We start from the raw sequence: 15,668 nt of genomic DNA on the forward strand, positions 1-15,668 counted from the left end.
TTTTTAATTCCATTCCATGTCTTAACCTAATTATTTTGAAATAGCATACAGTTCATCCCCGTCAGCGTGATACCTAAATATTTTACCTTCTTTTCAACCTTAAAACCTGTTATTTTCATCAATTCTTCCTGATTTTTAATGTCCATGTTTTCTGTCAACATTTTTGTTTTCTGTTCATTTATTTTAAAGCCTGCCGGAGTACCAAACTCTCTCAACTTCTCCATCAATATTTCAGTTCCATCCAACAGGTCTTCCAGAATCAAAACTAAGTCGTCTGTGAAGGCTCTTAATTTATATGACTCTTTTTTTATTTTAACCCCCTTCATCTTTTCCTCTCGTCTAAAGTCTCTATTCAGAACCTCTAACACCAAAATAAAAAGGAGCAGTGACAACGGACATCCTTGATGTGTTCTTTTCTGTATCTCACATGGTTTAGTTAGTTCTCCATTAACTATGATTTTGGCAAGTATAAATCAATTTCACCCATTTTATAAAGTTCTTCCCAAAGTTCTCCCCAAAATTCATCTTTTCTAAGACTTCAAACAAAAAAACCCAGTTCAAGTTGTCAAAGGCCTTTTCAGCATCCCAAAAAATTAGAGCCGCTTGTTTTTCACTGTGTTTATCCAAGTATTTCACTATGTCTAACGCAGTTCTAACATTATCTTTCAATTGTCTTTTGGATTAGAAACTTCTTTGATCCTTGTGGATAATTTGTTTAAGAACATACTTAAGTCTTTCTGCTAAAATCGAAGTAAATAATTTATAATCATTATTCAGCAGTGATATAGGTCTGTAGTTTTTTGCTAATGTCAAATCTTGCCCTTTTTTAAGTATCAGTGTAATGTTAGCATCTTTCCAAGTCTCCAGCATCTTGCCTCCCGATAAAATTGAATTAATTATATCTTGCAAGGGTACTAAAATCTCATCTTCAAAGCATTTATAATACCAACTAGATAGTCTGTCTGGGCCTGGTGTCTTCCCCATTTTTGTCCTTTTAATTACTTCCACCAACTCTTGAATCGTTATAGGGCCATTCATCACCTGATACTGTTCTTCTGTAATTTTAGGTATGTTCTGTTTTATAAGATAATCCTTCATTTTCTTTGAAGAAATATCATGTCTTCAGTAAAAGTTTGAATAATATTTTAAAAGAGTCTCTTGGATGGCCCCATTATCCGTTAGCATAGTATTCCCATCTTGCAATTTTAAAATCATTTTCTTCTCTCTCTCTCTCTTTTCTCAATTTGTAAGCTGACCATCTTCCCGGTTTATTGGCTAATATGAAGTTTCTCTGTTTAACATAATTCTCCAAGTCTCTTACTGTTAGCACTGATAGCTGTTGTTTCATACATTTTATCTCTTGCTGCACCTTAACATTCCCTGGCACAATTTTTTCCTGCTCCTTCCTCTTTAATTCTGAATTATGACGTATAAAGTGTCCTCTTATAAATGCTTTGTGTCCCAAACCATTCTCAAATTATGCAATGCTTTTTTAAAGGGTTCTGCCCTCTGAAAGATCCTGTTCTTTGTGGGACCCAGGCTGACAAATATATTGCTCTCAAGAAAAATAAATAAAAAGACTTACAGTGCCATCCTAAGCAGATCTACTGAGAATTCCACTAAAGACTATTTAATGGGACATGCTCCCAAGACATTTACTACAGCATGGCATGGAAAGATATTATATTAAGAGTTTTTATTGGCATGGGAAACAATTTGTTCCCACAGATTAAAATACTGAACCAACGTATGAAGTTTCCACATCCTTAAACAATAGAAACGGCACCAGAGGTATTTTTAAAATTCCAAAAATAACTAGCTTGTTTATTTACTTTAGCAGGGAAAGGTTAGGTAAAATCAGGGGCTGAAAATTTCTGAGGTAACTGAGGTAAAATCAGAACATGCCCAGACTTCAGTTCTTATGCTATTCACAGATACTTAAAGGCTTATGTTTTGAGGTTTTGGTTTCCTTGTTCTTCCCCAAGCACTCTAGTATACTTTCTTTTAGTATTATCTTTCTCTTCTGGAGATTGGAATGCTGGTATCCACATTCTAGTGCCCCAATCAGCTTCTCTTCAAACACCAATGTTTTCCTTCAGTTGTTAACTGAAGGTCTCCACAGGCAGTTTCCAATCATACCGATCAGGGATCTCGTCACTCTCCAGAGCTACCTCCCTGTTTGACTATGTAGGAGAAATTGCCTCTCCTTAGAAGATCTATCCCTTTCTTTTACCCATTTTAGGGTGTGCACCTACTTCCCAAACCTCCTTGCCAACTTTCCCCAGTTCTCCTGCTGGTGTTATAATTGTTCTCCGTTAGGACTCCGTTTCCCAACTCTTCACACTGGATTCCACTCTGCTAGGGCTGAAAACAGACCCTCCTCTTTCCAGCTCATGCTGCCCAATCAGATGCCTTGCAGTAGACTATCAATCTACTGCATTTTATGGCCCCACAAAGAAGGTGCCCCCAGCCACCCCATTTGCTTCTATTGTGGGGAAAAACTGACTCCCACTGCAGAAACATATGGATCATGGCTGCCATGGCCACAAGCACACTCCCAATTACAATGTAAACACCAAACTGTAGCCCCCCCCAAAAAAACCCAGCACCCCTTGAGCATGTTGACCAGCCACTCTCCATTGTTCCCTATGAGGACCAACATCACACCAGAGAATCACCAAACCAAAATGAAGCAAAGGAAGGTTTTGGCTCCTGTGCCCTGTTTGCTAGTCCCCCAGGGCAACTGGCTGGTTGCTGCATGAAACACAATGTTGGACTAGATAGACCACTGATCTGATAGAGCGGAGTCCTTCTCATGTTCTTATATTTCTTTTTTGTTATGGCTGGAATTTGGCCTAATGTTTTATATTGGTTTTTCTATAAAATAGTTGAAAAGCAAAGATAATGGATGGGCTATGTTAAAGAGGAGAGCTTCCCTGCCTTTGTAAACAAACCTGAGCGGATTCAGTATATCAACCAGAACAGAATAGTTTCAGTGTCCTTGACAGTATGAGGAAGCTGTCATTGCCAGTACATTTTTAATGCAGTGCCATTATCTGTAACTATCCAAACAGAAAGGAAGAGAAAAGATGTAAGGATCTCAGATATACTAAATATCATCATGTAAAAACGTCAAGGCGATTGTTGACACCACAGAAAGGTATAGGGAAGAAAGGGCCATAATGCAACATGTTGAACTGCTTTACGTCATACCATTTTGATTGCAGAGATCTTTTACTCTGTAGAGATATAAAGGCTCTTTGAAAGCAACCAAGTGAATCTGTCTGCTCGGCTTCTGGGATGTTTACTTTAGAAGTGGTTCATAGCATTGGCTGTTCAGTGCTCATCTCTGCATTCTGCGGCAGGCAGTATCTTGATGGCTGATTTCCTCTGTCTTTCCTTCTTTCTCTCTCCTTTCCTCTCTTCATATTGTTATTTGCTGCCTCCTCTAGCTGCACCCAGAGAATTCTTATTGTTATTGTTGGAAAACCAAGAGCCCTATTAATCTTTTATTTCCCCAATGGAGTTTCCCAGCAGATAGATGTGAGCTCAGCATATCATCCATAGGTCTGCCTTCTCTCTCCCTGGCCGGCTTCTGGCCAGCATGCCGCCATTAGCAAAATTACCTCATTAAGCCCAAGAAGGCACAGAAGGGCCTGCCACCATTTTTTAAAAGTATGTTATTACTATTAGCACTCTTTAGTGCCGCTTGCAAAAAGTGCTGCATCGAGGTCAGCAATGCAGAGATTGCAGCAGTGTGGAAATGGCTTTATAGTCTGCTCATTTAAAGGATGCCTCCAGAAAAAGACACTTTAAACAAATGTGATTTAGTGAGTTAGAATTGGGAGGGGTTGGAATGGATGACCTCCAGGGTGACTCTGAAGATGTAGACACAGTTAATCTTTTTTCTATTAGCGTAAGAATAGCAAACTCATTTGGTCCTTCACATTAAAAATTACACTTTTCTTGTATTCTCAGTTATTAAAGTGGCCAGTGTGTAGAACATCTGCTGCAGCCAGCAAATGTAAGAGATGAGGCAAAATGGCTGCTCTACAAGAGACACTGGACTAGCCTTGCATGTAGACCCAAAATATCACTCTGCTACAGCAGGGTAGGTGGGTATTATATGTTGGCTGCAGTCAGAATTGCCAAAGAGTACACAGTAACATCATATAAAACTACCATATGGCACAAATTAAAACTAGGTGTGCAACATATTCAGAACCCTTTTGGCAACCAGAAGCAGCTACAACAGCCTTGTATAATGTAATAGTCATCTTATATTATGGAGTTATTACAAATGGCAGGTAGCATAGCGGGATAGACTTGACTCACCCAAGGCAAGAAGCAGATGATAGGGAAGGAGTCCTGTCTGTCCATTCAGCCTTCACACTTGTTTTCTTTCCCCTCTAGGATTGCTAACGTCAGGTTGGAAAATCCCTGGAGATTTGGGGGATAGAGCCTAGGAAGGGGAGGATTTGGGGAGGAGAGGGGCCTCAACAGAGTATAATGACATACAGTCTACCCTCCAGCAAAGCCATTTTCTCCAGGGGAACTGATCTCTGTTATATGGAGGTTAGTTGTAATTTCAGATCTCCAGTTCCCACCTGAAGGTTGGCAAACTTGTTCCCCATGCACCCCAAAACCTTAGGACATCAGTGGCCCCACTTGTCCAACAGGGTGACTAGCTGTATTGGCGTAAGCCGCCCTGTGTATCTTCATATTTAAACAGAGCTATTTTGAGATTGAGATTTGGGATTTGAATAGTCAGAGGTATCATATGGCCATGTTCTTAAGAAGCATAGAATGGATCCTTTTGTCAAAAATAAACATTGTATCTTCATAAAGCATGCTGGCATGTACCCAGTCACATTAAGAAAACATATTAAGGGCATGTAAGAGGGGGTAGCGGTTTCTGTTGATCCTGCTCCTCCTTAAGAGTGTAGACACACACACACACACCAGACACACTCACTAAGTGATTTCAAATGCGTCAACTGCTCCCTTGAAACAAATTTTCAAGGAGCATAGTGGGTATGCTGCAGCAAAAGGGAGAAATCAGCAGAAAACTTTAAGGAAAGTTAAAAGACATTCAGTTTTTTTAATTGCGTGATTGGCTTGGATACAAGCTACTATCTGTCTTCATCAGTACCCTACAGCCCTATATCGTGCTACTGGTCAGACACTACAATTCCAAAATGTACAATGGCGATGTAGAAGCAAGTGACACCTGATGAAAGTGATTCTGCTTTGAGACTGGCAGTGCAATTCTAAGCAGAGTTATACCCTTATAAGCCCATTCGCTTCAGAACTCTGCTTAGGAATGCCCTGCCAGTACCCGGGTTGAAAGAAACAGCAAAAGAAGGTATATGAGTGCCCTGAAGTACTACCTTTTCTGTGAGAACTTGAGTCATGGGACTAATGGTCATTCTCCACAGAGAGACCTGGAATTATCACCATGGAAAAACTTGTAAGTCCTACTTCCCATATTACACCAGACATGAAAGAAGGACAAATTACTCATCCATCTCCTTTCCCTGTTCCATTGAACATGCGAACCCACTTCAAACTCAAATAAATTTTGTATTTCACACACTCACGTTCAGTTCCTATTTTCACAATCGGAGAAACTTAAATGCTACCGGCCAAAATATCTATGTAGTTTAAATCCTTCTGACACAGCAAGGAAGTTTGTTCTTACATAGTTAGAAAATGCACTAGAGGGGAAAGGGGTATTAGAAAATTTGGACGTATGCTTATCTTAGTAGTGGCTTAGAATTGAAGATTTAAAAAAAAAAAGCTTGTGTCCCCTTTCCCTTTGCTCAGTTACTTTACATGTAAAAATGTACATATAGTTAGTCAGCGGGTCCCAGATAACACCTGAAATGTGCTAACACATGAAGCTCTCCAGCATTTAAATATTTCCCTTTGGGTCATTTAATCCTTTCTGGAACCCACAAATAAGTCTATTAAAAGCAGGGCTTTTTTTCTGGGAAAAGAGGTGGTGGAACTCAGTGGGTTGCCCTCGGAGAAAATGGTCACATGGCTGGTGGCCCCACCCCCTGATCTCCAGACAGAGGGGAGTTTAGATTGCCCTCTGTGCTGCCAAGCGGCATGGAGGGCAATCTAAACTCCCCTCTGTCTGGAGATCAGGGGGCAGGGCCACCAGCCATGTGACCATTTTCAAGAGGTTCCGGAACTCCGTTCCCCGGCATTCCCCCTGAAAAAAAGCCCTGATTAAAAGTAGAATATGATGCTATGCAGTCAGATAATACAACCAATGGTGGTGATTCCACCCAAGTGAATAGGTTAGCCCCGTGCTTAGCCACAGCTTGATTGCCAATGTATAGCAACAAAAGGATACTTCTGGTTACTCCACTTGCATTCTTGCACGTAAGGACGTTTACTTAAAGCCTACTCCTACTACTATCTGTAATAATGTCCCACTGTAATTTGTCCATATTATTTTTCATCAACATTTTAGTTGGTAGTGAGTAGTGTGACCTGAACAATACAGGAATCGGTTGTCTTGCCAACATCTAATGTTCTTTGTGGGAGCTGAGACTTTGCATAGTTTATATAGTTCCTCCCGGTCCATTTGTGGGAGTTCCAAAAGGAAATGTACCTGTCTTTTTCAGAAATGTTTCTTGTGATTATTCTAGCTTCATGCTATACTGTAGAGCTTCTCGGAATAGAGCAGCTGCCATCTTCATGTGCCCATCACTTTCTTGGGTTTTCCTTATAATTTGGATACGTTTGTGGTGAACTTGTTGCTAAATCAATTGTTTGCAATGTTCTGTGTCAGTGTATGTAACTGTAGATACATACTATGTATTATGTACATACTGAAAGCTACTTTAAATTGTTGCCTGCGGTGGCTGTCACCACTTGGTGAGCCATTTTCATGCTGATCAAGTAATCGTGCCATACTTCCATCAATAATGGAAATAAAATTAACTGGTAATGGGATCCACATGGTGGAGCTACTGCCCACCACTAGTTTGCCTTGTAGATCCATTTAAAGGAGCTTCCATGTAACATGCTCAGAGGTACCTTTTCCATACAAATAACCATTTGCCATAATTGAATTACCATATGAGCATTTGCAGTATGAATTATAGAAGCCCACAACCTCCCTAGTTCCTAGGCCGATTGCTGAAATCTTATGCTTTAGATGTGCTTCTTAGGTTGCTGAATATCTTATTTGTGGCTGCGGCAGCATGGGTGCTGTCATTCATTAACAAGTTTTCTCTGGCATCTGAATTTTTAAGAGAGTAACATGAAAGGCATTTTTTCTTTGTTAAGCGTTTTCTTCCCCTTAATCACGCAGAGATTTCCCATGAATAATGTGAATTATAATTATTACCCGCAGGTCTGCAGAGCCTTGCTGAGCAATTCCTAAAAGGGCATTTTCTTCTTTTTTTCTGTGAATTTCAGATGACCAAGAGCCAAATTATAATCACCTGATATTAAGCAGCGCAAACCAGACACCTTCTAATGGTAAGACAATAAGCAAGTGAAGGGAAAAGTTACAGAAGCTGTAACTTTCCTCTTTCTGCCAGTAATTCTTCTGTTGGCATAAAAAACAGACAAATATCAATAGAATATTTCATGATGTGATGCAGGTGACATATGTGTTCTATTGATATGATTGCATGTAGGGTCATATTCGTAATTATGGTCAATTATAAATATGACCCAGTTTCTCATTCACAGAAAACAGAGAATTTTTCTGTGTTTCTTTATTTATAGAAAACATGTCTGCATCCCTGACTTCCTCTGCAGGTACTATTTCCAGGGCCACACTACACGTGATACCAGTGATTCCTGAATGGGATTTAATTTAGCACCTCTAAGTAGCTGGGGGTGGGGGGAGGAATACTGACAAGGGGGGCAGGGCCTCAATACTGACCTCTTCCAGCTGGTTTTATCTCCAGTAGGGAAAAAATGACAGGCAGAATATAAGAAGCCCAAAAAAATTTTGTGAAGCCTAACGTCAACAATAAAGAATCAACACTTATACAATTCAATCACATGTAATTATTGTATAATAAACTGTAATATATCAAACGTTGTGTACTATAGATACATACAACCACGCATCATCACCTCAGCTGCATCAATAAATAATTCAATACATTAATTTGTTGGGGGAGGAGACCAGGTGAGGGGGAGCAAAGCGACAAAAACACAACAGAGAACAGTGCTGGAGTTGAAAGAGACCACAACTTTATTAATATTACAGCTCACAGGGCATTGGCGTGGCATAGGGCACTGATCCAAGCATCAGCTGACCCGCCTGCCCCACACCCTCTTAGACAGCTGCTGAGGTAGGGAACTATGGGATGCCAGCCAGTGGGATGCGACGTGGGTGTATACCCCTGTGTGGGTCCCCTGCCACCTGGGAGTGAGGTGGATCTGACAGCCCCCGCTGGGCATGCACTTGCCATGCCTCACTCCCCAGACCCCTTAAGGGGATCCCCATAATAGAGAAACTGAGCTTGCGGGCCCCGTTTTCTCCTTAAACAGATTGGTGCCCAATGCCCAATCCATCTGCTCACTCCACAGCTGTGACAAAAGGGAGGACCAGTCCAAGAGCCAAGTGCTGAGGGGCGGGGGCCAGCTCCCCCCGACCAGGGCTTGCAGTGGATGTGTGCGGACTGTGTCTCCCAGGCCCTCCACACTTCCCCCCCTGGCTGCAACATGATGGCCACAATGCCCTCCCCACCCTCCTTCCTTGCACGGCCTGCAACCTGGGCCCAAAGGTGAGTCTGGGGGCTGGTGTTTCTCATTACAGTGCCTCCCCTTTCTAAGTCATCCCTCGTCACAAGTTACAATGAATGCACATACAGTCTGAGTAGAATATATGCTTGATTTTTCATTATTCTTGTGTTATATTCAACACATGTACAACTGAACATGTGATTGAAACCCCATATATATCCAGGTGGTTCTAATCTCTGCTATTCCTCAGATGACTACAATGGAGGCCTTTAGCCTGTCACTTCCTGCCTTTAGCATCAACCTACTGCAGCTTGTTTTCTCTCAGGCATTTTACACTCTCTGCTTCTAAAGACAGGAAGATGCTCTTGCCTGTTTCTCATAAAGTAAAAAAGAAAAGAAAATTACCTACAAATCAAAGCACACTCTTCCCTCAGACTTTCTATGGCTACCTGTCAACTTCGTTGTTTAGTTCAGAGGTTTATTTCACACCTTTTACAAAAGTTTTAGGTCTTTGTTGACTTTGAGTCTGGTTCTCCTTACTAGCTTCCTCTGTCCTTCTGCCATATTTCTTTGGTAGCCTAAAACCTATTCTTGTCTCAGCATTGTGCCTGCAACACTCCTAATATGCAATTGGCAATGTCAGCGTTTCCATTTTGGGGAAATAGTACCATGCGAATGCGTCTCTTTTTTTTTCCTATGCACTCTCTCTGGATGTTTCTTTTTCTAGGCTGGCATTTATTAACTAGCTTTGTAGTGGCATTGTCGCTGACGAAGAACTGTGAGATAATTGTACATGAAAACAGTATTGTATTTTGAGTCTCTGTAGCACCATGGCTTGAGAGAACAAAACAGCCTTGAAAAGGTTATCTTGGCACTTTGCTAAATTATCTCTTTTATTGCTGAGCATTGGCAACAGTCACCCCGTAGCTAAATCAACAGGTAATTTTCACTAACACAGTAACCCCGTTTTGTGTCCTTTCCATCAAAACCTACAAAAGAGGTAATGCTAGCTACAAAATTGGTTGGTTGCATTTGGCAGCAAGGCCAAATATTTGCCTTATATCTGAAGTAAATTGGACAAGTGGGAGGCTAAGATTTTAGGACCCTTTAAAAAATAACAATTCACCTCAAAGACACAACTTCACTTTTTACAGCTATGGTACAGTAAAAAACAGAAAGTAGTAGTATGTGAAGGGTGGATGAGATAGGGCCCAAGCTATTTTTGAAGCCAGAATGAAGCTTCTATTCTAACTTCAGTGATATGCTGCTTTGAGCAGGGACACTTGAGAAGTGTGTGGATTGGACCAATTATAGACTCTCTTAGTTTTGGGTCAGGCTAAAACCCAGTTTTCATGATCTTGCATTGTCAAATGTTAATACTTTTTACACCAAATATTTTTACACCAAATACTGTCAAATAGTAAATATCATTGGCCGTCGTCACACGGCCATAAATTTAGCGCCAAACTAGCGCCATCACCTGCTGAATTCTCACCTTATTCCAGCTCTCTTGCGATTTCACCATTCTCCCCAATTCACACTTTGTGACTCTTTATGTCGTCTTTATCGACTTCCATGTGAATGCCCTGGATCGACTATGAACGCTTTGCAACACCAAAACGCTCACTCTCCCTGATCATCTGTCTCACCTAACACTGATTCTCCTGCCCTACACTCCCACAAGCCCCAGTGCAACCCGCAATTAAGCCTCAAAGTAATTTTTTTTAAAAAAATGTCAGCCTTATAGCACTATAGCACTATAGCGCTATTCTGCCATGGGTGGGAAACCTCTGCTACCTATCACGGTTGGTTTTTGGGTTGGCCCAGCACAACATTATAATAGAAGAGTGATATAACACAAATATGCGGAAAAAAAATTTTTTAAAGGGGGCGGGATTTTTAGGACCCCGTTTCTGGAGGCACTTTGACTGACTGTCAAATTGCACTTTTCCCTTTTAATGTGACTGACTGGAAGCACAAGCAGTCATCAAAAGATGGGAGAATCCGTTCTAATAACGATAACAGAAAAAATGATTTCTAGTGCAAAACTGATGAAATACACTGTCAAATATCAATGAACCAAAAACCACTCTCATTGTCACCAAATCATCCAAAGTGGCTCACTTTCAGTACCACTAGGTGAGAATGCACTTGCAGAGACTATCTGGATAATTGAAGAATATATGTTGAATGCTCAACATCAGAACTATTAGAGGAGAATTTGGAGGAGCAAATGTCATTTGGCACTGCATACAAAACTGACTATTCACCAGTCAGATTACACCTTACATATCTCAGGCTTTGTCCCTTTCTAGAATACTCCTTGCTGTATAGACATGGCAAAATCACAACTGTTTGGCAAAGGCATTAAGTCTCTAAACACCTCTTATCTAAACCCTTTTAGAAATCTCATCAAACACTGTTTCTTCTCAATAAAAAACATTTTAGTAAATCTGAACTGCTGTTACCTGTCTGTGGGCTGATACGACAATTGTATTCATGGAAGCTTTTTAAAATGTCTTCTATTGACAGATTTATGTGTGTGTTTCTGTCTGTTCATGACAAAACCCAACAAGCATCAATGTGAGAGACTTGTGATTGTATCTCTGACTGTCTTGAAGGGAGTGTGTGTATATTTTCATATCCAGAAATTTCTGTGGAATTTCTAGTGCTCAGCAGAAATGGATAACTCGACCTGGAAATATGTATGTTCCACTATGGATCACATGCGTCCCTGGCTCTCGTTTGTGCTGTCTTCCGAGCACGAACAACAGGATTTTTTTATTTACCCTGGAAGAAATGTGAAGGCAGAAAGCTGGCTGCAGGGAGTCACATTTGGAAGAGAGGGGGATGAAGTGGAGCAACTGAAGGCCGACCTCACCTCATCTCAGGATCAGGACAGGAGGCGAAAAACTCTTGAAGGAAGTTCATGAGGGACATTCTGAAGACTGACTCAAACAGAAAGGAGTCTGAGAAATATCTGACAAAGGACTACTAGACTGTGTCTTCCCCAACCTCCAGTAGTTTCCCAAAAGCATTCAACCTAAAGAAGGGCAAAGAGAGATGAAGTATACTAAGTGTGGGGGAAGCAGCCTGAACACGCATTTTCTGCATTCAAAAGCCCTGTTCACAGTTTATGTATGTACATCCTCCATGTACACGTGCACACCTGTTTGCAAGAAAGAATTAACATGTATTCACTTTACAAATGAAACCAGGGACCAGTACCTGGATAAAAGTGTAGTTTCCATTGTGTGTTCAACTGTACATGCATTGAATGAAACATGAGAATTACTTAATAGACATATAAAGAAAAACAAGTGTACACAGGGCTGACAGGGTGTTCAAATCAGTGCATATGAACAACAAGAGAAGGGGGCAAGCTCCAAGAGCCTGTCCTCTTTATGTTTCTTTCCTACTCACTCCTCCTTTTTTTTTATTTCTTCCTTTCTCTTTTCTTCCCTCTACTCATTTATCCATTTCAGGTCCCTAAATTTCGCTTGGTAGCAGAATAGGGATGAAACAAACATTTGCAAAATTTTCAAAATCCACCAAAATGTCACAGTTGGAATTGAGACATGTTCTCAGATTGGATTTGGGATCCAAATATACCAGGGAAATTCAAAATCACCTTTTTTGATAAGCGAAATGAATGAATGGAGAAATTAATATGGAGAATATTTAGCACTAAAAGGCATTTGGGAGTCGGGACCATTCTGAGGAGACCCATTGAAGTACATTCTGTCAGCTCTGCATCAGACTGCTCTGTATCTGTTTGCTTTCAAGCAGACAGAGAGATAAACACTGAAAACACGGACTCCAACTGGTCTGTATTTTTCCCATCTGCACACTCCGCACTAGCTTTCAATCATTAGCAAGCATTTTATAATGGGGTGAGGAACAGTACTAAATCTTACTCCTCTTATTACATTTCATAGAAAATAAGCAATATGGGTGGCCTGCCCCATGATCAAGAATTACAGTGCTTTTCTTCTTCAGCACCCATCAGTTAAGGGGTCTTCAAGACATACTCACAAAGGATATCCTTTGTATAGCTTGTAATACCATACCCATTTGATTTAGGCTCTTTACAGGCCATAGAAGTTCATGATGATATAATTATACTGTTTGCTGTATGTAAGCAAGCAAGGAACAATTTCACAAACATGTTTGGACTGCCCTATATTGAGATGTCAGTCACGTACCTACAGTTTAAGGAGGGTGGGGCAACTGAGTCATAAAGTGTGGGCTCACTCACTGATTGGCTGGTAAGCTTTTTTAGCACAAAAGTACAAATTAGTATGCAGAGAGAGCAATGTTACCTACTGCTCCAGTGAAAGCTTTCTGCAAACATCCACATGAGCCAGACCTGAACTGAAAAACCAGAGAGAAATAGGCTGTTTCGGAGCATTTTGTGAATATCAATCCCCCTTATTCACCCAGTCCACAAAACAGTATCTGAATTGTCAGAGAATGTATTGAATGGGTTTTCTGACGGTATGAAGGAAGTTCACGGTGCAATCCTATAGCACTTCAGAAAAAGCATTCCCCACCCACCCCCGCCCTGTTCATAATTCTCTAATACCAACTCCAAGTGCTATGGTGGTTAAAGAAGCAAAAAAGTTTAATGCTATTTGGAAACAAAAGATAAAACAATACAGAAAAGCCTATTGCCCTGCCTGGAAATCAGTGGTAAAATTCACACCGTCATTACTGTTGGTGCAGTTGTGGCCTCCGTGCCCAAATTATGCCTGAAAAGACACAAAGATGAATAATGCGAGGGAACAGTGCAGTATCCAAGGACTACTCTCTACCACTGAAGACTATTCCCCTGACCTAATACATGTGTGTTTGTATATGAAACAGGAACGAAACAGGTAGCATTTCTTTTGGACAACAGGCTACAACTTTATTTTTAGTGGATATAAGTGCCATTGACTCCAACTCTGAACTCCACTCCTCCAGTGTGCCGATGCTAAAGGTAGGCTTATCCAACCACCTCTTTCTACATCAGTGTGACTTCAACATGGCCTAGTCATTAGTATTATTCCTCATTACACTGGGTTGAGCTACCCAGAGGGAGGCTACTGAAGCAAGGGGCCTTCTACCCAAACTCCTGGGTGGACCATTCCCCCTATTCCACTCCTGCCACATTGCTCACCAAGATTCTTGGTACTTTGTTTCCAGTATTCATTCCCAGAATAATTCTCACTTGTGGTCCATGCATATAAGAATTCTTGCTTGTGGGCTCCAGCTTTGTACTGATTCTTATCTCCAAACAGGAACTGGGTAAACCTATGAGAGGGAGGGTGCCATATTCAAACCCCAATAGAGGTGGACTTCCAGATTTAAATAGTCCAGGAATGTTTACCTCCCATTGGCTGCCCTAAATAAGGCACTGGAAATGCTTCTAGAATAGTCTCGGATGTTTTCCACATCATCTCTACACACTCCTGCTCCACAAGCTAGGAGAGTGGGATGGTACTTCATGTGCATGTGCCCCTGCAAAGAAGCACAGTTCAGTCTTGGAAGCCAGTTTCATTATTTTAAAGAAACACGTTAAGAACTTCTGCAGGAGTTCTTGTGTTATGCTCTGAGGCAGTTACAGGAGGACAATTTTGTCTAGTAAGCAATCAAAAGCCAGGTTTCAAGAAGCTCAATAGACCTCAGCCTTGAGTGTAGCTGATTCCCTGGGAGAAGAGAAGTCTGACTGCTGAGATTTGATTGCACTCAATTGTGTGTGAATTTCTGACACACGGATGATTAATTAGCAAGGGGATTGCATTCCACCTGACCCATCCAACTACTGCTACCGTAATAATAATTAGGTCATCCTGGCTCAGCCCTGTGGGCCAAGGGGCAAGTGTTTATGCACGTACAAGCAGTCACACATTGGACTTATCAGAAAGCAGCAGCACTTTGTGAAAGACGTGTCAGGTCAAAGGTGCACAGGTTTCTAGAGGTGCTAGATGCAGAGAGGCACCTTGTGTACTTGTGAGTGAAGCTGAAAATTAAGATTTCATCAAGACAAATAGTACAGAGCGGCTGAGAGTCCAAGTGCTTTTAAAAAGTATTTAACAAAGACAAATATCCAAGAGAGCTGTTTACATTTGATATGAAGAGCAGAGTATGAGTCACAAAAAGTATATGCATTGTTACCGGTTTAATAAAAAGAAATACCATGATAATTATCAAGATCTGAGATCATAGACGTATGTTTGTCAGTCAGCTCCTTTCTAGAAGATGACATGTGAAGAGTTAAAGGCTCTCCAACTTTGTTGAGCCTATATGAAAGATTAGCGAATTTTTTAGATCAGTCATGAAATCACACGAGTATAGAAAAAGAGACATGAAATATATTCTTTGTGCATGTTTTAAAGTAACTGGTCCCTGCCTGGGCCCCTCTGGCTCCTTGGGCCTTTCTGGCTACACACCAGAATAGGAGAACTTTTGGCCTTCAGGAAGTATAGATACATGGACATTCCTTAGACCCACCTGCAGAAACAGAGATAAGGAAAAGTGAGGGTAGCGTGACCATATATGGGGAAGCTGATAAGGAGGTATGAACAGGGATAGAATTGCAGATGTCCTGTCGCGAGACTAAGTTTGAAAAACGGACAATAGCCAATCCAAAGATGTGAAAGAAGTCAGATGCTTTGCCTTAAGTGTGACTTTCGTTTCTCCAATGTGATGTAATGTACCTTTAAAATAGCATGTACTCCTTTGTTCTGGTGACACACTCAGAGCTCACCTAGTAGTAGGGTGTCCTATAATTTGCAAATATATCTGGCTTTTCTTTACAACATCCTTCATTAGACTTCATTCTCTGTGTGTATTCATTTCTCTTAATTGGCTAAGATAACCGGACACACACAATTTGGGTACAATGTATAGACACTTTTAGAATTTTGAGAAAGAATAGTGGGTGCCCAAACTACACAAGA

The 15,668-nt window shown here is 41.0% G+C and overlaps 1 protein-coding gene across 1 annotated transcript in view; it reads left to right on the plus strand.

The window, feature by feature from the left end:
- LOC129328250 (protein shisa-6-like) overlaps positions 1–15,668 on the plus strand; it is a 341,453-nt gene that overhangs the window by 308,374 nt on the left and 17,411 nt on the right. The window contains exon 4 of the mRNA XM_054977190.1: positions 7,438–7,500. Coding sequence (XP_054833165.1) covers positions 7,438–7,500 — 63 coding nt within the window. The remainder of the gene's footprint in view (positions 1–7,437; positions 7,501–15,668) is intronic.

The sequence above is a fragment of the Eublepharis macularius genome, chromosome 4, assembly GCF_028583425.1.
Source record: "Eublepharis macularius isolate TG4126 chromosome 4, MPM_Emac_v1.0, whole genome shotgun sequence".
Classification (NCBI taxonomy): Eukaryota; Metazoa; Chordata; class Lepidosauria; order Squamata; family Eublepharidae; genus Eublepharis; species Eublepharis macularius.